The sequence below is a fragment of the Trachurus japonicus genome, chromosome 7 (assembly GCF_045865225.1).
Source record: "Trachurus japonicus isolate A0001 chromosome 7, Traja_1.0".
NCBI classification, from domain to species: domain Eukaryota; kingdom Metazoa; phylum Chordata; class Actinopteri; order Carangiformes; family Carangidae; genus Trachurus; species Trachurus japonicus.
Genome location: NC_140913.1, coordinates 28,007,741 through 28,031,472, shown reverse-complemented (window position 1 = coordinate 28,031,472; position 23,732 = coordinate 28,007,741). Strand labels below are relative to the sequence as shown.

At 41.2% G+C, this 23,732-nt stretch overlaps 1 protein-coding gene across 5 annotated transcripts in view; it reads left to right on the top strand.

The window, feature by feature from the left end:
• Positions 1 to 23,732, top strand: part of iqsec1a (IQ motif and Sec7 domain ArfGEF 1a) — a 96,830-nt gene that overhangs the window by 1,620 nt on the left and 71,478 nt on the right. For 3 of the 5 annotated variants that reach the window (XM_085782649.1, XM_085782641.1, XM_085782643.1), the window contains exon 2: positions 18,032 to 18,061. The exons of the other annotated variants lie outside the window; for them this stretch is intronic. In XM_085782649.1, coding sequence (XP_085638775.1) covers positions 18,032 to 18,061 — 30 coding nt within the window. The remainder of the gene's footprint in view (positions 1 to 18,031; positions 18,062 to 23,732) is intronic. 5 annotated transcript variants of the gene reach the window in all.

Below are 23,732 nucleotides of genomic sequence, written 5' to 3'. Positions count from 1 at the left end.
TAGGGGCAGATGTAGTAGAGCATTATATCGGTACTTCTGGTAGAGACCTTGATAGTCAGACACACTGTCAGGATTACACAGCCCAGAAACACTCTGTGTTGCAGTTCACACTCCGTTAGCTGTGTCTCCAAAATGCCTCGGCATGCAGACATTTAAGTCAGGATCATGTGATTGTGCTTGACCTTTGTCTCTGGAGGCGTGTTAGTGTCATGAAGATCAGTGGCAGCAAATCCATACTGATGACTCATGGACTGTATGTCTTTGCCGTCTGATCCCGACCAGACTCATGAGATTAGGATATAGTGTAACACTGACCTGTAGTGCGCTGCCTTTATAAATCTCACTCGGGTAGTTCGGAGTCTTCTGTCTGATTTCCCTGGAAAATCACTCTGTCACCATCTCTCATTTTGTATGGTCACAGTGTCTGAGCTCTATTTCGGGTCCAGCTCTGGTAGACTGACACAGAGGCTACTGTGGAGCCTGTAATTACCCCACTGAACCTGATGAAATATGACAGCTGTTAATAATGTAAATGGTGGTTTATGGAGGATACAGAATTTAAAATGTCATTTAAGTGTGGCGAGTAATTCGAAGAATGCAGTGGTCGAAAGCAAGACTTGACTCTGAGATCTGCAAAGGTCATTTGAACATATCAAGAAAAAGGGGGGATTTAAAGTGTGTTCTTGGATATTACAGTGAGTAGCTATCAGTGTTTTGCCATTTACAGAGGTCAGGGACATAAGAGCAACAGAGCAGCCCAGATGTTTTGTCCTCAGTAGCTTTGCTTCTGGTTTTCCCCATGAATTCCCAGGCTGGGGGGTCATCTCCTAATCTGCCTTCCTCTGCATATTTACAAGGGCAGGTCTGAGCAGCTGCTGGAAAGGATTATTATTTCTAACCATGCCGGCAACATATCTGTGGATCCACTTAAGACCAGACTGAAATGCCAAAACATATATTTGAATTTTGTTCAATGATTTGGTTTAAATATTTGGAAAAACCAAACGCATTACAACCAGTCCCAAGTGTAACTTGTGTTTATCACTAATAATTAACAGATAGTAGCATGCTGAAATGCGAAACTGTGATGGTGAACGCACCACGGTAAACTTATCCTGCCCTATCGTTTGAGCTGTAGCATGTTAGCTCACCAAGCAGCTAGCATGACTACAGAATCCTTTGCCTCGTTGATATAAGTTAATTGCTAAGAAATTTTACTTGAGTGGGTAATGATAGTATTAGAGCAGCTGTAGCTCATTAAAGCACAGTTTAATCCTCCCATGTGTCAGCATATATTCAAGTCATAAAATAAAACAGAAATTTCTCTGCTCAGTGGTGGTGTTAGACGTTAGACAAATTAGGTTGCCTAAAATCACTGAACTCCAAAAACCCTCTGACCATCCAAATGAAACTACTGTGTCTTCTAATAACAACAAAATATTGTTTCCCAAACTGCAACTCAAAAATGGCAGTCTGTGGCTATCAGGAAACAAAATCACAACTTTTTTTTTTTTTTTTACTGTGCAGTGGATACAGGCCTACAGCGGGCATATTTTTTCATCTTTAAGGAAACAGAGAATACCTTCAGGACAATGTGTCAATGTGTCAGTTTTTCAGATATTGCCGTTATTTATCTTTTGGGGGAAACTGCGCGTTACCTTTGTGACCTGAGTATGCTAATGCAGAGAAGAAAAACCTCACCTCTGGTGGTTGTTTTGGGATGAGTCCCTAAAATACCCAGATGCTCACACCTTACCTGAATAGGCCTGTCTATTCTTTCTATTTTTTTCTATTTTTTTTTTAGGGCTTTAGACATGGAAATGTGGGTGGTCACACTAACCACAAAACGAAACTGCTGAGGCACACTCAATGCAAATCAGAGATCACATGCCTGAATATCAACATTATCTACAGATGGCGACTGGCGACCTTGGGTTTTGTTGACACGCCAAGAATGTTGACACAGCTCCGTTTGTGCTGTCACGCCGGTCCTTTTCCCCTCTTACCATGGTGGTTCACTTCTACGTCACCAGGAACTGATTGCATCCACTGTCTGGAAGCAGGGGAATGCAGTGTCAGTTAGATAAAGTCACTGCTACCAACTTGTAGATATGATAGGAATCAGTGTAGTCGACCATCAGGGTATTCTTCTGCTTTATGGTCTGTCTACAAAGCACAAGTGAACTGGTTTTACAGAACTCACAGTTAAAGTCAGGGCTCTTCTCTATACTTAGTTTGACATTTAGGGAACAGCTTTTAGCTTCCTCGCCAGGAGGATGGACTAAGCTATAGCAATACTCTCTTTGTTGCAGCTTCATATTCACTTCACAACCATGAGAGTGGTAAAGATCTCATTTGTGTAACTCTCAAAAAGAAAGTTGAGTGTATTTCCCAATATGGCACATTTTTCCTTAAGGCAGGAGGTATTGTTTGTTATAAGATGTTTAATTAGAGCCAAGCATCTGCTACCTTCACTCTGCAGGAGGGCTAAGCTTTTCCCCTCAGACTGTAATCACCACCTCTGTGTGCTTCCACACTAAACCAAAGAGACATGTTGCACATTTCCATGTGGGGATATGCCTTACTTGGACTGACATTTGTGGAGAAATATACAAGATGTGAGCTCAAAGTTACCGTAGATTTGAACTTTAGACTCTGCTGATGTGAAACTAGAAACAGGATCTACTGAGTGTAGAGGTCAGTTTGGTTTTAACCTTATATTGTTAACATATTGGAAAATCAACCCAGCTCAATTAGCTATTAACAGCTCAATTTCTCACGCATCACTGAATTAATTCCGCACCAAACGAATCTCATACCAAATCAAACCTCCGGATCCTCAGACAAGTCCTTAAGTGATCCAGTTCATCTACAACTGGTACACTCTCTTGTAATTTATGAGATCTTTTCTGATAATTATGAGATGGCATGTGATATTCATGAGATACAGAATTCATTATTACGAGATAAGGTCTCCAAAATAGTTTCCTTTTTATGTTTGCAATGTGCATCCGAAGCTGGGCTCCTGCTGAATGTTAAACTTTTTATTAGGAGTAAAAATAAACTTGGGTTGTGGTTATGGGGAGAGAGAGAGAGTTTTTTATAAGGTTGAATCATGTTGTTTTCCTTTTTGTTTTCTTATCTTTCTTGGGATCTTTTCAGCTCCAAGTGACCTCCCTATGGCTTTGCAGAATTTGCTTAGGCTTTTTCTTGTCGGTGCATGCAGGCTGTCATTTAGCATGTGGTGGATTTATAGTCGTATTGTGTTTTACCTTCAATAGGGATCTTTCTAAAGTTCAGGTATCCTTGTCAGTTTGAATAGAAGCTTTTATTGTTCTTTGCTTCCCTTTTCTTTTCAGTGCTTGATTGTCAACTGATGGTTTCATGCCGACATGCAGTAACAGTATGATTTATTTGTATTAGCTAGCTTTCAGTGGGCACTTGTTATTATGTCATCATCAAGTGACACATTGATGGAAAGAAAGGGAAAGAAAAACTGTGTAAAACAGTCACTCTGTACCCAAACAAGTGACATGATATTTTTTTTTTCAGTTGAAAGCTGTAGAAAGATATAGCAGCTGCTATCTTGGGTTGGCTGCAAATGGAAGGCTTTTCTCTGCATATAGTTTTCCATCTACTCTGTTTTAGAAACAAAGTGCAGAGAGCTGGAAATGTGATGCACCACTTACAGAGGGACCTGTAATGCCAAGTCAACAGATTCCTCTGTGGATTCTGCAGAACAGGCTCCCCGGTCACATCGTTGGTCATTGGAAATCTTCTCGGTGTGCACTGACCCTGATGTGGATCTATAAACTCATCCACCCAGGTGATTGTAAGCCCCCCCCCATTTCCCCAGGAGCTGGTTGAGCAGGATAAGCAGAGAGGGCGTCATTCTGTGTCTAAGTGGATCGGTTCCTGTAAATGTAAAGCTGAAGTGTCCACTCCTGTTTTCACAGTCTCTTTTTTTAAGGTTAAAGTCGGTGTAAAAAAAAATCTTGATGTAGCACTCGGGCAGGAATTAGCAATCACACACACATATCAGGTTTCTTCTGCTCATGGCTCCTGAGTTGCCTGCCTTGTCAGCCCTTTAGTCCAGCAGGATTTATGCTGACCACATGCAGTTTTCGCTCCTAATGGTGTTTGTTTTTAACAGCGCTCTGTAGTCACTCGTATCCCTTGTGCTCACTTTGGAATTAAATGACAGGTAATACAAGATAGAGCTGCACATTTTTGGCACCACGCAGCTGTGATAAATGACATTTCATCAGCACTCAAGCCGAGACGGACTTGATATATTTTAGCAGATTTTTCAGGACATATTTCTTGTTGTTCTGGTTAGTGGATATAATGTGCTGTAAAGTGAAAACAAAAAGTCACAAATGAATCTTTGAGTAAAAGGAGAATTTCTAGTTGTGGTAAATGTTTTTCTTGCATGATGCAGTGGAGGCTGGTGGTTTAATCAGACTAGATCCACCGTGATCTGAAACTGTCCTCTGGGGTTTGGTGGGGAATAGTGTCTGCGAGTGCTTTGCTTTCTTATCTCGGTGCTGGTGGAAGCTGCAGCTGCAGATGACAGAGCTGATCTGTCATTTTCAAGTTTTCAGAAATGCTCCAGAGGTGTTTTTCTTTTTTTTTGTTTTTAAAGAAAAAAGAAAACAGCCGTGTTGGTGTTCGATTTTGATTGTGATGGCTGTGGCAGTGCTTGTGGAGGTTGTTTTGTTTTCGGTGATTCATATGTCCCTCCTGTTTCTTGTGAATGTCATATCTCAGGAAAAGCATGGAGAAATTTCTTAAAATTGAAGTGACAATTTGAATGCCAGGATGTATTGATTAGAATTTGTTGATCAAAAGTAAAGGTCAACATCGTTGTGACCTCACATTTTGGCTGTAACTCCAAAATTAATGCGCCAGCAGTAATAAGAAAATACACTTAATTCCTTCATGGTCTTCACTACATACGGTGGAAATGTAAACATGCATATTATATGAGCCTAGATAGACATGGATTTGAATTGCAGCTTGACTGGTTGCCAGAGGCGAACAACCGTGAGGGCGGTAATTCAGCCATTCATTTAAATTCAGTATGAATCCCAGTCGGTAAAGAAGCATTCGTAATCTTGAATGATCAAATATTGATGGTGACAAATCATTACTAACTCCAACGTTCTCCCTGTTAATGCTCTAATGGAGCTATTATGAATGTTTCAATGCTGATGAACGGGCAGCAAAGCTTTCAAGTCCCACTACAGTACTTCCATCATGGAGCTTGTTTTCACCAGTGTCTGTTTGTTGATTTGTTTGAAAGCAAGGTTACACAAAAAGTGCTGAACTGATGTGCACCAGACTTGGTGTAAAGGTGGAGGGGGGTCTGAGGAGAAGCTGTTAAATTGTGGTGCTTATCTGATAAAAGTGGCAGGTCCAGGATTTTCTTTTATCGCTAAACACTCTGAGATGGGGCATTTTTGACATCATCATCATCAAAATCATCACCATCATCAGTTTCTCTGGAAAATTTATGGATTTTGAATTTTCAAAAATCCAACATATTCAAGGTGTTGTAATCTGTGACCGTGTACAGTTTGGTGCACACCCAGATAACGATCTGGATCTCACAGTCATGTGTTGGGTTGTTTGACCTTGGAGGAGCTGTGTGCGCTCCACTGTGTGCCGTTCTAGTTGGTGCTGTGCCAGATCTCAGCCATGCAGGATGTGTGCCACAACGAGGCCCGGTTACCTTCCCTGAGAAAACAAAACATGTTCAAGATCTGCAGTCGAATAAAATTTGACAAGTTGAAACATCTCAAGGATTATGTGATTAAGCGCTTTCGATGGAGGATGAATGTGAGAGGACCTTGTCCTACTGTATTCTGAACAGTAATTTAATCTTGTACGTTAACTGCTCTTAATGCCTGCTCAGCTCATCTTTACAAAAGTCTAAATGAATAGTGCCGGAGTGACGCTGACCTTATTTAAACATTTTGTGTGAATACATCCTGAATAATTTGAAATGTTGGATTTCCAAAATTGTGCGATTAGAACATGTGCTGGTTCCTGCTTCTCTAAAGTAAATTAATACATTAAATTAGTCAGGTCAGGCTCGGACACGGGCTTGGCTCAGATCGGCTCGAGCTGGAGTTTATTTCGACTGATCTTAGCTCTGCTATAGAACCAGGGTGTTTCCACGACACCTGCCAGCATCTCCAGCGGCTTCTCTCTCCGTCCTGATGTCCCGAGTCTGTTAGTTTTCAATGAGAAGACTTCTGCTGATCAGTTAAAAAAACAAAACATATTCAACACGCCCATAGGGTGTTATGGCACAGTAGTGAAGTCAAACATAGCTCATGAACTATACGCCCTAGTTACTGTAAATAAGAGCCATAAAACCAAATAAAAAAGCCCCAGACACACCAGTTCAACCTGCAGAACCACAAATAAATACTTTAATCTTCTGTGTGTCCACAGTCACAGCCACTAGCTCAACAAGAGACAGCTGTTTGTGTGTCATCTAACCGCTTACTCTAAGGAGGTTTGACATAAATGTAAAACTTGTCAACTGACATGCACAGCAGGTCAGACAGAAGCTGTCGACTAGATGTACAGAAATATCATGCATTTAAAAGATCTTATCTCAAAAACGTGATATAAAAAAACACAATAATTATGTTTCATGTTCAAAGTCAGCACCCAGATCATGTTTATAGGAAGGCTTAAATGAAAATGGGATGATACAATGTGCTCAGGTCAATGCAATAAGCTCAGGTGTTTCAGTAATTACAACTCGGAATCAAGCTCCAGAAGTTAATAGTCAGAGGATTTAATCAATAGATATTGAGGCATTTGATAAAGGTTCTTTTAAGTTGTCGATTTTTGGCCTATGGCGCATTATCTCTCTAAAGTCGCTGGTGGTTTTAAATTGCCCTTCTGTATTGGTCGTAGTGACTGAGTCTTGGCTTCTCTGCTGCAGTTTGCTGCCTAAGAAAACCTCAGCTGCCCTCACCGAGTCCCCTGGATGGGGCGGCCGGCCTGTAGACTGGAGATTGGCAAGTTCATAAATAGTTCAACCGAAGCCAGTGTAACAGCTTTAGCATGTGTTTTGGGACCCCTTGGCAGGAAATAATAGCATGATGGAGAAAGCTGCCTCTTGTGGCTGCCGGCGTCCACTCATTTACCCGGCGATCTGCTGAACAATCAGTGTGCCAAACCAAATTTATGAGCACATGAACTCCCTCTCTCCAGTAAAGCCCCCTCTAATGAAATACCTCTCCTAGATTAATGTCCACACAGGGATGATTTGCATTCAGGCCCACCTATAAATCTCAAGCAATGGCCAAAGACAGTTTGGAACTCACACTCAAAACCAACTGCAGGCTCGCTCCTTCTGTAATGGACGCTCCATCTTTGCATCTTACTGTAGCTGGAGTTCTTGCTGGAGGGAAGCCAAGCACTGGCTGACCTATGGTTCCCCTTAATCAGGCCTATTAAGATGGAGTTAGGGTTGGTTTTTTTTGTCTTTTGATGTAGCTGGTTGTCCCATGAGAGAGGATAATGATGGCTTTAATGAGCACTGTTAGCTCTATCTGATGGTAATACTGGTAAAGGCCACGCCAAGCGGGGTCGGATGGTACATCTCAGTATGAGTCTGACAGCTATAGTATATTTAAATCACTACACTCACACCCGGATGTAGGTTTTTAATGAGCAAGACAAAGCCTGATAATATTTCTGGTGACATTTGATGATACTGTTTTCAAGTTACATAACATTTGCAAGATAACGCAGCTTCGTTTCAGAGATGTATCTCATGAAACGCTGATCTTTAGATTGCGATCGCTCTCAGATTCCTGGTGCTCAAGAAGAAAGACATCAAGATGTTGTGAAAGCAGGGCCCTGCGCCTCATTGCTATTCTGCCTGTATGATCTGCAGGAGCCTGATGGATAAACGACCGCTTATGTGTCTGACTGCGATGTGTTGATAGACATGTATGGCTTTAACTAAAGCCTCAATCTGCAATCACTGCTAAGCCAATTCTGTCAAATCTGCACGGGTTCGTTCCAGTGTCTCTGTAAAACCAATGTAGTTGAGTCTGATTTGCATTGAAAAGAGACGTAGAGCCTGTTCAGATCTGGTAGGATTGTCCAGTCACAAGTGATCAGTGCCAAGTACAGGTGTGAATACATTGGAGATCCAATCACTCAGAGCACTTTGAGAGGTGGTCGTGTTACAGTTTGAATGCAAATGTGTTATAGTCACTCTGTCCCAACTGAATTTCCCCCCCCCCACAATATCTTTATTTGAGTTTTAAGCAGCAAAGAGAAATACAGTCTTTGACATTCCTGCAACATGCCATACAACATATGTTAGCTGCCTTATTATGTTCAGAACACAACATAAAACAAAAAATCACATAGAACACAAAACAACATGCTTCTCATGTTATTTAAGCAGATGATTTACACCACTTAGTGGAGTCCTATCAAATGATACAATGAAAAACTACGGGTATCTGAAAGAAAAAGAAAAAAGAAAAAGGACAATAATAAAAAATGAAAGATAATAATAATCACAGTCTCGGAAGCTGCTATATCCACAGCTATTAGTCATTGATTTGATTGTCTATTATGTCTGAGTCATTGACATATTCAATGAAGGGCCTCCATATACATTCAAATATGTGTTGTTTGGCCTTCAGTATGTAAGTAATTCTTTCCAGAACTGAAAATATTTTACTATTTCATATGAATGGCACTTTATTTCATTGTGAGAGTAGCACATCAGTTCAGTCAACCCCCTCCCACACACTCTCTTCTCTTCCTCTTCCTCTACACAAGCACATTAACAATAGACCTCGGCTATCTGTTGATTGGCTTAACACAACAACGTATACCTGTTTATTTTAATAGAGGGGGAAGTGAGAGTCCAAATGTTAAACCACATACACAGACATTAGTTATTACACACTTTGGTCAGTAACACTGCACATGGGCTCCTTCTAATGATGTTAATGTCAGTGTGTAGGGGTCCTGTACATCAATCGTGGTTCAGGGTTTGATTCTAATCTCAGCGTGTGTGGCAAATACATCTTAAAGGAACAGTACAACACTTCAGGCTGTCTGAGAGCTGATGATATCAGTCTTCATATCCACACTGAATATGAAGCAGGGCTCCAGACTGCCCCTAAATGGGGGCATTTTGCCCCTAAAATTAATTTACTTGCGCAAGTGCAACAAGTAAATTTGCCTTTTTCTTCTTAGGGGCGACTCAAAGAATCTGAAATCTCATCACAGGTGGCAGGCCAATGTGTGTGAGGACCATGAATGAAAAGGAAATGTGAATATTTGCTTTGCGAGTCGATTTTCAGTGTGTGCCCCTAAATTTTCTGCTTGAGCTCCTGAAATTTTAAGTTAGGGGCCAGTGTGCTCCTAGTAAATAAAGTTAGTCTGGAGTGTTGTGAAGCTACAGTCAGCAGCTGGTTTAGCTCAGCATACAAAACACAACTTGCACAACTTACACTTACTGTACTCATTTAATTTGATGAGCTGTGATATTTGAGATGCTGTGAGGTGTTGTTGGTCAGGCATTTTCCAGGAGTAGACATTATCATGTTCTTCTATTTCTCAGTTTGTTTACATAGTAAATCATTCATGGAAACAGGCAACTTTCTGTCACAATCATTACATAATCAAATACATTGATGAATTTCCTTCGGGAATAAAGTATTTATCTATCTATCTATCCATCTATCTAATCACCTGATTGCAATTATTTGAGCTGACCGCAATCATTTTGCATAATCGTTAAAATGGTTCCCCCTCATCTGTATAAAAACAGATGGATGAAACTAACAGAAATATCATATTTCCATCACTATTTCCACGTCGTTGTCCACTGTTTGAGGTGTGACTGGTCCTCTTTTGATGACATCATCTCATTGCGCCCCCTTTTTCTGCTACGGTTTAATGACACATGAGACAATTGAATCATTAATCACAATTATTTGTTTGGCAAACTCGTCAACTAAAATTTCATGACTGAACAGCCCTAGTGATGGCCATGTTTATCATTCCTTAAACAATCCTTAATTTTCATCTATTTTGTCACTTTGGGAGGGAGATATCATGAGGATGCCCTGTATAGCCTACTGTATGTACTCTGTGAAGGTAAAGCACACTGTGTATCTTTTTGCTTTCAAGTCTTGAAATGTCTTTCCGTTCTCCTTACAAATTGTGATCAACACTAAATCAACGCATTTGGTGGGTCCACAAGGCCGAAGTACAGTAGCCTGCTCATTCTTTATTTCTCCACAGTTGAACCAATTATCCGCCTTGCAGCTGTCAAAACCAGCTGATGCAGCAGCTGAATCGAAGGCAATTTGTAGCATAGTACCTGTGGAGAGCTGTTTGAAAGACTGCCACTAGTTCTCTGCCAAGTGGGAGTGCAGTGTGTATGTGTGTGCGTGTGTATATGCATGTGTATGTGTGTGTGGGAATCGCTGATGAGGTGGAGGCTGAGTCAACAGCTAAACACAGATGAGGAGCTACTGCTCACACGTCCTCTTAGTCATCACAGTTAGATATCAAACACCGACTTCCTCACAGTCGGCTGGGCCTTTGACAACCAAGTGTTTGGGTTGGAATTTCTGTGGGAAGTGGTGTGGAGTCACAAACACTACGCTTTAGTGGTTCACAACATCTCCTCCGCGCTTGTTGTGCTGATTCTCTCGACTCGTTTGTGCAGTTTCAACATGGTTGGCATATCTGACTTCATTGGGAGAGAGAGAACGACTCGGTGGTGGTTCGACTTGATCGCTTCCACTCGTGTAGTTGTAGAGCTGTGTTTCTACAGCGGCTGCCAGTGTGCGCTGCTGTTTTGTGTTGCGTGTAACCTCGACTTTACAAGAGATTCTGAGAACCGCCTTAAATCCAAGCAATATGTTGAGGAATGCAGCCGGAGTGAAAGTGAGATTTCCTTGTATCCAGCTCTCGGTGTCGGGTCAGGTGCTTGCCGCAGTCAAGGTTGGATCGGTCCGCCCTGTTCAGCATCAGCAAGGGCTTTTAGGATCTGAGATATAGATGTCGGATCTAATAAGATCAGACTCAAACATTTCTGATTGTGTTTTGAAAAACAGACACAGAGGAGTTGTTGTTTGTTGTTCCTTTTGGGCACTTTGTTCAAAAACAACAGAATAAATCTGCAGATCTGAACTGCAACTTAAAAATGTCAGATTTCACCTTGGTGTGCGTAACCTTAGATGCGGCCAAGACAGATGAAATGTCTTCCCAGTCATCAATAAAGGCACCGCTCCCAGCTTGACAACGTTACTGATGAGTGACAATGAGTCGGTGTATCAATCTGTCCAGTCCCCCCACACACACACACACACCCTGCTGGTGCATCTCACTTCTTGGCATTTGTTTAAACAATATTCTCTGTCGAATCGAAGGGCAACGTCAGCTGAGAGGGTGCGATGAAAGCTAAAAAAAAAAAAACGAAGGATGCAGGTGCACTATTTTGAGCTTTTTCAGCAATTGCACCAGTGTGTGTGTGTGTGTATGTGTGTGTGTTTGTAGAGGACTGCCAGCCTCCCTTTGTGCAGGGGCAGACAGCAAAGTGAGGTCACGCACCAGTAACTCCTTAGAGATACACAATTTGACAGCAGCATGAGAAGCAAACCACTACAGCGGACTGGGCCGGCTCATTAGATCTGCTTTGCCAGACACGTTTCTTTCTGTAATTAGCTGCTGATTAATACAGATCATTTAGGTCTCAGTGCTATGGACACCACAAGTACAGTATAAGCTATAGCGCGCCGAGGAGCCTAACACATGATGAATACCTTTCATTTATGCACTGGACTGAGAAAAAGCTTTAAACCAAGGGACGGAGGCATAAATCCACACATGCATGTCACTGGAGACGCGAGAACAAAAATCTACATCATGAAAAGCCCCGTGCTTCATCTCGGCCGCTGTTTTCTTTCTTGGAGAAATGTATCTTATAAAATAGCCTACTGACAATAAATTTGAAATACTGTACAAGAGCGTCAAGCTTCAGTGTTCCTTTGAGGAACCTGTCAGCGTGAGTGAGCTGTTTTAGCGGACCGCAAGTTCAAGTCATTGATCATTTGGTGACATCGTAGTGAATGGAGGCAACAGCCACAAAATTGCAAGATGTGCTGTGCTTCTTCTTTTTTTTTTTTTTTTTTTGATAGAAAGTTTTGTAAATGCAGCGTTACTTTGGAAGTGATTTATACTTCTTTCATCACAGCTTGAAGGGATTTGTTTGCTAAAGCTTAAAGTTTTATGGTCGTCATGGTTGCAGCCACATGATAAAGTGTGATAAACCTAATAACTGTTGGGGTAACTTTGGAAACAGCTGTGTGGCTCATAATTAGTTGGCAGATTCAGAGATGAAGTTGTGTGCCCTGATTTTTGACTTGAAGAATCGAGGAAAAAAATATAGCAGGAGAAAAGTTGGCATCATTGTTTTGTGTGCGCTATAATTTCCTGCACACACACACACACACACTTGGAAAAAAAGCCCCACTTAGAAACGTCTCATGAGTCACACAACTTGGACAAATTGTAATTATCTGATTTCCCTCTGAATGGAGGGAAGGAAATAGCCACACATGTATTTCCTTTATTGCCATAGCACTCTGCTTTTCCTTTCTTATTGCCTTAATAAGGGCGGTAATGTGATGAAGTGCTAGAAGCCATTTCTTCATACTCAATATTTTACAGAGAAAAACAAATAATGGGTTTATAATTACACTGGTGCAGGTCTTCTCTGGGGAAGGTGGGGGGTGAATAAAACAGCTTTAAGAGAAAGTGTCCGTGGCTTCATGATGCGCGGTGCCGTATTTGAAATTACAGGAACGGTTGCACTATAAATAGGCCACAAACACTTTTGTGAACAGGGGAGCGTGGACATCAGGAATGGCTGCAGCTGTGTGTGGCCTACAGTGTATATGATGTTCCAGTTCATTTGAAGCGAGGCCGGGAGCTATGATTAAATGAGCCGGCTCGTGCGTTTCTGCGGTCGTGTCCAGTTGCACTTACTCTTGCAGAAAGGCAGATTGATAAACTCTGACTCAGCATTTTTTTTTTTTTTTTTTTTTTTGCGCTGGGTGTGCCCTCTGTCCAGTCTCTCTCTCTCTCTCTCTCACACACAACAGGAAACAGACTGTCCTCATTGCAACAGACTCTACATCTGAGGCACAGAGAGGGGCACACATGTATACCACACACATGTGCTCATGCGTTAATGTAAAGGGCAGGCGGAAGACCCAGACATGACAGTGAAGACGGCACAGCAGTGTAAGGTTTGATTTAAGGAAGCAGCAGCTGGGTTGGAGTCTTAATTCTGCCGGTTGAGATCTGACATCTCTGTTTGGCGCTGAGGGGGAAACCAATCTCACAGCTTGTGGAGGCCTTCCTGTGGAATGATACGTCCAATGGGACTCGACATTTCATGCATTATTTAAAAGGCTTTGGGAATGTACCTGAGTAAATCTCGGCTGAAAGTATTGTTTCTGCGCAGTGCAGGAGATAAACAGTTTAACTTCCATTCTAACTTCCAATTGCATATCTATCATCATAAGGATGATGGATTCTGCTTGGATAAGGCAATAAAACGCGGAACTCATTCATTTCATGACCAGACAAATGATCCTTGTCTAGACAGCAAGCCATATTAATAAATACTTCATCAAGGTGCCTGCCTCATATATTCATATATTCTGAAAGAGCTGTGTCACTTTTGTTATGCCCAATATATGGCAATTTACCTCAAATCAAAAGAAGCACATCCCCGAGAGGTCTCTTGATTCTCTTTCACTCATGCAAATTGCAGCTCTGCAGGTGCCACAGAATTCGGGAATAAAAGAAGATAAGTGAAAGTAAAGTGTGTCTCTGTTGTCCCCCCGCAGCTTTAACTTAACAAGCCAGTGGCTCAGAAATGAAGGGGAATGAAGTGATGAAGTTGTGCCTGAAAGCCAGTGACTGGTGACGCCTCACAGTGAGGAAGATGTAGCAGACTGTCCAGCTGTTTTCTGAGCAGGTGTGACACTCTTTGCACAATGGACTAAAAATAATCGAGGCATGACCCAGATAGTTGTAGCGTAGTAGTGGGAGAGTTGTGTCTTTCTTTCTTTCTTTCTTTCTTTCTTTCTTTCTTTCTTTCTTTCTTTCTTTCTTTCTTTCTTTCTTTCTTTCTTTCTTTCTTTCTTTCTTTCTTTCTTTCTTTCTTCAGGACAGAGGAGCTGTCCAGGGTTCTGACCACTTCTTCTTCTTCAGCTCTGTCTTTTTGCCCTGAGGATGTTCGGACTGCATGACTGGGCAGGAGGCAGTGTAGAAGATGAACATATCAGTCAGTAAATGATTTCTGAAATATGGGTTTGGTTTGATCATTTCTTTTTTCTTTTTTTTCCTTTTTTTTTATGGATGATGCATTGTATACACAGCAATCGATGCCTTCTGTAATTGCCATCGGATCTGGACTGCAGCATGCGTGTCAATGAATCTCACTCTACCACTGCATTATATTGACCCAGCTCTGGTTTTCAGCTGAATTCCACAGTCATAATGTGGGTTTTGCTGTAATGAAAGCAGCACTGCCGGCCGCTTTCAAGTTTATTCTGTGCTTCATGGTGTAATTAAAGGATACTTGGACGTCTTTGTCGATATGAGAGACGATGGGAAGTAGATGCTCAATCGCTAATCACTCGTCGTATCACACCAGTGATTCTGGAGTAAAGAGAAAAACAAACAAGTAAAGTTACCAATAAGAGCGGTGAGAAAGGAGGGGGGGGGGAAATCACCCAGCCGACTGAGATTTAGCCAAAAGCATTACGCAACAGAGAGCATCATTATTTCCTCAAGCCAACTCAACATGAAGCTGAACAGTGCAGCCCTTTGCAGCTACAACACCTACTGGTATCGTCAGTCCCCGTATTGTCTTCTCACCATGAATACCTCATTGTTTTCTTCATGTGGAAAGTGAAGAGGCAACAAGGGAGGGGGGGCTCATAAATGTTGCCCTGATGCAGCCATGCAGTTGTTTTACTACTTCCCAGTGCTATGGTTCACGGAACAGGCTATGTTTTATTTCTGTGGTGTAAAGAGTACTTCCCGTGCTGTTAGAAAGCCATTTACTGCAGACCGTCTCTAAAAAGGGTCTATGATATTTCACGATAGAAACGCAGAGTGTATACAGCAGCATATACACTCACCCAAAGATGCATCAGACTGATGGGTTGATGTGTTTTTACTAGTACTACATGATGCGTTTAAAAAAAGGTTTGTTGTAAAGTATGTCCTCAAAATATCCATATATACATCCAAGTAAAGTGAGCTCTGCCATTGAAACACTCAGCACTGTTGGAGGCTTTATTGCACCTGCAGCAGAATGGGAAGAGCATCAGGACACAGTAGCGTTAACTACATAATCCATGACAATGTGACAGTGCAACGACGTGAAAGAATCGGGTTGAGACGTTGGAGGAGCCACAGATTCAGAAAGTGTTTTTTCAGTCTTTCAACCCATTTCTTTTGATTAAATCCTCAATGTAGCTCATTTTGGAAACACAAGTCTATAGTCATATAATGTTGCACTACATAGGCGTATAGTATTTATATGCACACATTGTATAGTATACAATACATGAGCCTTGGCTGCTGTTGCTATGGAGAAGAAGCTGAAGAAATGCTTCATCATTGCAGCTATAGGAATAAAACACAGCCCCCATCACTGAATTCATCCAATGTTACGTTGTCCCAGAATCCAATTTTTTAAAGCTGTAGATTGCTTTTTCTGTTTTCATTAGAACTTAATGTAACAAAATTTTAAGCTTGGTCATTGTAATTTATGTTTTTAAGACTTTCGCGCCACGGTCATTGAGGGCATGGAAGAGCTCCAGCTCTCAGGCTTTGAAAATTGTCTCTGGTGAAAATGAATAGGACTTCAAAAAGCAAGGCCACCTGGAACAGCGCTCACATTGTAGCTTAATGGAATTCAGCCATCAGTATTTGTATTATTTACACTTCTTGTTCTTTTTCCTACTTGTGATGTGTCGAAATATTTTTTGATGAAACCGAGCTGTGTGATGTCTGAGACCGCACAGGTGACATTGTTATGTTGCAGCAGAAAATCCCCGGCCGGTCGTCAGTCACAAACCATTGAAGGAGTTCATATGTTCAGTAAAGGACGCATAGAGTAGTGGACCCAGGAAATTCACCTTCTTTCCTTCCTCTTCCCACCATCAAACTGATGGGAAACAGAGAGAAAAGGTTTGTTTTTTTTCACAAGCAGACCTGCTTTTAGTGCTTCAGAGAGACGTACGACCAGACCATGGGTCAAATTGTCAGAGCCATGAGGATCAACAAATAGACACCAGGCAAAATTGGAGTAAACAAGAAAAATCTCCCTTTTGTAACAATATGACTTTATCCCTGGTGTGATCTCTGGACTCACACACTCAGACCCACACTTAGACACACACAACCACACACAAACTACTCTCAGTCCCTCTTAAAATAATAGAATCATAAATCATAAGTCACACGCCAGCCTAGAAACCTGCAGTTTCCTCTCTCAGACACACACCTTAAAACATAACTATACAACTATTCTGTAAATCATCTAATGTTTTATATATAATGTAGTTTAATTTACAGAATATAAAATATGTATTGAGGACAGTATCCTGCAGCGTCATACACACAGGATAACAGATATTAAAACATTCCCAATGATGTCTTTGCTGTTATTATTATTATTATTATAATGAAAACATTGCTGAGTAATCCACATTCATCTATTTTGAATTTTGACTGACAAATATTATATCCACATGGGTGTCGATTATAATAGAATATTAATGCTGTGTAGATAATTACCTGCCTCAGGTTTAGACTAAAGGAATAGACCTGAAATGTGCGGTGGCCCAGAGGGAAATGAAACAGCTAGAAACACTTCTGTAATGTTTCCTTTACTGGAGTCGGTATCATCCATGTGTTTTTTTTGTTCTTTCTTTGTCACGTTTCCCTTTGTTCTTATGCACAATCTTTTACGTCTACAAGCTGAGTCCAATACCAACTCCAGCAGAAGAAGTGCATTAGAACATTTTTGTAATTTTTCATTATTTTCAGGCTCTGACCAGGAAAATGTCCAGTGAGGCATACAGAAATAAAGATTATATAATTACCATGCTCCATAACTGGGTTAACAATGAGAGATGAAAATATTTAAACTTTAAAATATAACTTGTAGGTATCATTAATGTACTAATGTATTTTGGCTATTTACTATAAGACTTTACTGGTATGGCTGTACTGATTAGTATAACCTTATAGTAAATAGCCAAAACACATTGTTTCCCACCATCATTCATTACACAGTTCATTTTATTAGCTATTGATTAAACCTGTTCTTTTGCTCTTTGTATCTTGGTGATTATCAGACATTAATCTGTTATTACTTTTCTTAACTGATTTCAGCCACTGTTCATTAGAATACCTTTGAACTATAAACTGGAATTATGAATTCAAGTGTGGCCTTTGAAATTACATTGAACTCCATAATAATAGTAGGTTCTCTGTATCCGATCATACAGCTGCTAACTATGGCCTCAGAGATGACCATAAATCTGATCAAACCTAATAAAGGAAGCTGTATCCACAGGGGCAAGATGCTTTGTATAAGCGCGGCATTGATGGAGGAGACATTTTTTACACATTCAGAATATCAATGTTGACATATCTGAATGTCAACATTTAAGATGTTGCAGGAATTTAAACTGCAGCTATGTTTTTTTTCTTTTCTGGGGAGCAGTTTGATCTTCTTCAAAGTGGAAGACAGCTAAACTTTAACCACTATAATGCAATTGCTGAATCAAGCGATGGTGGTCACTGAGTCGTTTTATATCACTGTACATGTCATTAGCTTCATTACAGCCGTAGTGCAGCACCCTTGTTTCTATCTGCTCAACAAAATCTTTGAACCAGTGTTTTTTTTTTTCTTTCTGTCTTGCAGGTCTGAATGTGACGCATCCAGAATGGTCAGGTACGTCCAGCTTGAAGAACTTATTCTGTCCTCATCTTCTCGGGATTTCACATCAGCGTGTTGTTGTTATTCTTCTCCTTTTAAAGTCAAACTGCTTGGAGAAAAAAAATGCATTGGTGAAGACTGCTGGTGTTATGTAAGTCTTTTGATTCAGCATAAAGCTGAATAACTTAAGGATCATGGTGCTGTTCAGAGTGAGCTTTTCCTCTGTCTGAGGGACTGAAGCAGGCCTGACGTGGTGCCACGACACGTTGTTGGTGTTTGTGGAGGAAATGATGAGTTTTTTAGTGGAGTGGAGGCCAAGGTCACATTCCAGTGTTGTTAGCTTGTCAGGCCCTGTGAACTTCTGTGGCTGGAGATTTGTAGGGGTGTGTCTGCTGACAGTGAAGATGGATTCACTATACAGCTTTAAGGCGGCCCACATCTTCACCCTGAGTTAAAGAAAATATTGCTTGCATGTAGAAAGTCGATGTTCTTCTCTCAGCTGGTAAACACACGCAGCTTCTTTCTCTTCGGGGAACCAAACAGCCTCTTCCTCTGCCTCCGTTGCACTGTGTATCAAGGACCCGACGGTGTCTAGACAAGTTGAAGAGAGTGTAGCAAAGCCTGTCCCGTGTTTTAGTCAAAGTTTTCCAGGCCATGCTTGTTCTTTCCTTAGGTGCTCCACTGTCTGTGCTGCTCCCCAGGCCGCGTTCTCTTCTGCTTTAAATGTCCCATTACAAAGTTGAAGCAAATCTACAGGGCCACAGCCTGGAGATGTGTGTCAGTCTTTGTCTTTGTACCATCCCAGCAAATGCTGTGTGCATGCAAGAGGGAGAGATGTGAAGTGAACTCTGTAGCATCCCCACCAACTGTAGTGTGCCGGGACAAAAAAAAAAGAAAAAGGTGCAGAAATAGGTTATATCAAAGTTTAATATGAACTGTATAAAATCAGTTGAATAACAATGTACTTCATGAGTTTTTAACACCTTTTGTCGGAGGTAGGAACTCACCCAAAATGGCTGAATGATGCGATGTGTGTGCTGTTTGAAGATTCAGAAAGTTAGAAAGTGTTTTCGGTTGCAAAACTTTTTTGCCTCGGGTGGAATTGCTTGTGGACAATAGAGGGATTTTCAGAAATACTAAGCAATTCAGCTCTCAGTAATGTACTGTTTCACACTGGTAAGTCTTAAACATGAGGGTTGCACAATCAGTTTCACCGCTATCACCGGCGTTCAGTGTCACTCTGCAGCCCCCAGTGTTGATAAATGAAAACCGTCAAAAAGTATTTATTGGAAAATGGGACCAACAAAACAAAACAACCAAAATGTTCTTTTCCGGCCTTTTTTTTTCCGACTACATTTGGGCGACATGATGTGGCTGAAACCCTGTGTGGTGACTGTAATGATTTTTAATTTTGACCATCATCATTATCGACGGTTTCTTCAATTAATTAAATGAATAAATGTCATGATTCAATTGTCAATTAAAAGTGTCAGATTGGTAAAATAGCATGCCATGCTGAAGAGGAAATATTTTTTATCATCATCATGCAGAGGAAGTCATTTGGGCTATTTTCTTCTTCTCCTGCAGACAGATGCAAAAGATGTGTTATAAAGTATATTGACATCATGAGAAGATCTAATCAGATCAGGACACATATTTTTTTTCTGTGTCTCACAGGCCGAGCTGCTACTGCTGCTGCTGATGGTGCTGCAGTATAAAAGCATAGAAATAGAAATAGAGGGCAAGGCTTCAGAAGCAAACAATCCCATCTCACCAAATTGATGCTTTGATGTGGTCGGACACCTCCGGGATGGCAGCGCCGTTCTGTGTGCCGTCCTTGGTTCTGAATTTGGCCACAGTTCCCAGAATCCTCCCTTCATTAATATGAGGCTTGTGTTGCCAGGACTGTCGCTGTGCTACTGTATGAGCTGCAGGTTCAGTCCTCCAATGCCACAGTTTGGATCATTGGACATGTTTGGCAGCTTCATACATTGGAGTTGGATGCAAAAGCTGTGACATTTTTTGAACTGATCTGCTGATTGCAGACAGAGTGAAGACACTGGCGGTAGAAATCCGTGAAAAGTCTCAAGACATCAGACAAGACTAGATCATTAGTCAATAACAATTTGGCGAACCTATAAACAAAGTTGAATGGAAGACATCACAAAGGCATCAGTTAATACATGCATTCAAAGGGAAATTACGACTTTAAATTATAGTATGTGTATTTTCTTATAAAAATCATGTCATAATTAAAGAGGAATTGCCGTTTTTTACAATCTGGACCTTATTTCTAGCATAAAATGCGATCATTTACTCACCCAGATAACTTTGGTGTCATTACAAGTCCTTCCGACGAAATTATCCAGGTCAGAGGTTACAGTAGGTAACCCCGGACTCAAAGGGGAATAGCACTGGCGTATCATAACAAAATATTGGTGAAATGAACAAGTTTCGCTGTAGATAATGTGTTATTTAGAGGCTGCATTCCGCTGCCCCATATATTCGCATTACAGTATGTGGATTTATCATAGACTGTAAAAAGAATGGACGTAGCGTCCGTGACGTCACCCATTGGTTTTGGGGAGTCGTTTTTGTGACTCAAATATGGCGGCCTGGACAGCGCCATGGTGGATTGGCCGGCCGAGAACCCGCCCACTGGCCTCGAAGCAGCCTGTCTCCGAACCGCTCCGGACCTGTCACTCAATGTTTCCGCGCCCTGATTGGCCAGAGTTTTAACCTAATAACAGTAAAACTGTAGAGTTACAAAAAAATTCTCCCCCCTCAGAGTGTGTGCGGGGGTAGAAACTATCGATTGAGACGAAAAAACGTTCTGACACCAGGCTTTTAACATGTTTACTGAGGATGTAAAGTCGGCGATTTTAACATGGGGGTCTATGGGGAATGCTCCCTTCTGACACCAGCCCCCAGAGGAATCCGAGGGGATTGCAGTTTTTTGAACGCGGAAGTGAGCTTCACTTCTCAGACCGACAACTGCCCCCTTGGGATTTATACAATAGTTAGTTCCGACCGGTCCCAACCGAGCAATTTGATTGGACAAGAGACGTTCCATGAGTCAGAGCGATCGCTCTGCCATGAGTGCTGATATACAGCACTGCGACTTTTTACAGACAATTATCACTCCGCTGTTCAGCTGGACAGGATCTAAGTCAGAGCCACGCTCCCCATACAGGAGCTGCCCCACCTCTCTGCTGCTACTACAGTTATAAACGGACCTGAACATTAAAACCCGGACCTGACCTGGTCCGTCCAATGGCGCTTTTCCACTGATGTGGCGATAAATCTCTACTAAACCCGGCTGGAAAAAAAATCGCCGCGAGGGCAAATACGTTTTGACGGCGATGTGTTTTGATATTAGCGTTAGCTGTTGTTAGCCACGTAGCTCAGCTACTTAGCTTCAACTGTGTTTATATTGATTACATAGCAGATAAACAAATGTAATACGGTATCGATAACGTCTCTGTATGTCTTCACGCTGTTGTACCGTATGTCTACACGGGTGTGATTATCTGCCTGCGGCCTCGTGCCGACGACCGAATCACACCCGTGCTGATATAGCTAGGCTACAGTACAACAGCACTCCCTCTCGTGTGATACTCGGTTGGAGCTAATTTCATCGGAAGGACTCATAATGACACCAAAGTTATCTGGGTGAGTAAATGATCATATTTTATGCTAGAAATAAGGTCCAGATTGTAAAAAACGGCAATTCCCTTTTAAATAAATTATGGGTTTAGAAACTTATCCAACAAATAGATTTTAAAATTAAGCATCCTCACTCTGTGAATGATCAGTTTAATTAAAAAAAAAAGTTTTCCCTAATTTTCTTTGCCAACTGGTTATTTATGTAGTGCTCTGGGGCTTAGTTTTGGTTGAAAGTGGCTGATTCGATGAGGATCCACCAGGAGCCCTCATTGGTTTTCATACTTGACACACACACACACACACACACACACACACACACACACACACACACACACAAGGACAAGTAGCACAGAGAGAGCTCAGTGTGGATCAGCAAAGTGGTTCCTCAACAAAGACATTAATGGCATGCTATAAAAAACAGGCCCATATATTCAAGAAACACACCAGTAGCCAGAGAAGAGCTCCAATACTTTTGCTGCTGCTTATGGAGGCAAAGAATTTGAATCATATGAAAACCTGAACACACATAACAGAATTTGTAGCATAGAAATATTTCACTAAATTTGTACAGATTGAATTCCCCTCTTTAAAATTTCAAGAGGACAATTTAAAGTTGTACAGTCTCAAATACTTGATAATTAGAGCCCAGACACTGAAGAGTGTGGACTGTTGAGGCCTTACTGTTTCTCATTATTTCTGAATGAAAATCATAATTTGACAATCTTCTTAGGCTCAAATACTCAGGAAACATTTAGCGCTACACCACAGTGTGTTTCACCTACAGTACATGCATGAAATTCAATAGGCACATCTACCATAGCAAGAAAACCAAAAGAAGGTGCCTCTTGCACCTATAGTCTAAACCCAACAGGGAATCGGCCAACATCTTGTTTGACCAGTTTAATCTTAAAACCCTAACAATGGTCAATTGCAAAGCTTTTGAGGTTTCGTCACAGAGCCTAACCTGTTACATTGCTGCAAATTTTGATGATTCACCATGAAAAACTCTGGGACACACTGTCCAGACTGCTCCTCCAATATTTCACTAAGAGTCCCACTCTTAACACATTTATTTGCCAATATTCAGTAATAGTCATAGCAAAGCCTAATGGCAAAATTAAATATCATGTTTCACTCTTTGATTTACTCTTCCAGACCCTCTTCAAAAATACTTTGTCAAAGTCTTGATGATGATTTAGTGCGAACATTGTCAGCAGTTTTATAAGGACATGGTCATAACGGTGTCTTATATTCCCGACAGGAGTTGCATTTACTGTAGCTCCATTATATTTTGGTGTCTTGGCGACGCCCCCGCTGCTGATGCTACATTGTGAAAATTGTAGCATCGCCCTTGACTACAAAAGTTTGTAGTCAAGGGGAGCTGTGAAGTTTGAAACAGGAAGTGGCCTTAATTACATCATACTGTCAGCAGCATACTGTGTCGAATCTTCACCAAATTCACGATGAATCTAATGAAGTCTACCCACAGTGCCCCCTACTGAAATAAGGAAATAATTGTTGGGTGACAATCTTTTGGTTTATTTTACATTTTCTTTGCGTGGTCTGAAACGTGCCCAGTTGTGCCTGTTTAGTGGTGTTCGGCTCTACCTAGTGGACACAAGTGAAAGTTCATATTTAGTTCCGATTAACACTGTTTGCAGCTTAACTTTTGTTTCATTTATCTATTCTATTCTATAACAACATAGTATAATCCAGTCGGATTTAGTTTGTATTTTTCTTACTCTAAATTTCAAATAAAGTAAAGTAAGTTAAAATGCTCAAGTTGGATTTGTGAAATTTTTACCAAAACCAAGCAGTCAGTCTCAAATGGGTCAGATTTGGGTCTGATCGGTCAGACGTTCCAAGGAAAAGCATCTAGATAATTGAAAGCTTGAGTTTCAAATTAAGATAGATAAGATCCAAAGGAAATACGTCAGTGCCGTGATTTCAATTTTTAATATTAAGTACTCAGTAGTGGTTGAATTTCATAATTGGGTCTCCAGTTGCTCATAAAAAGTCC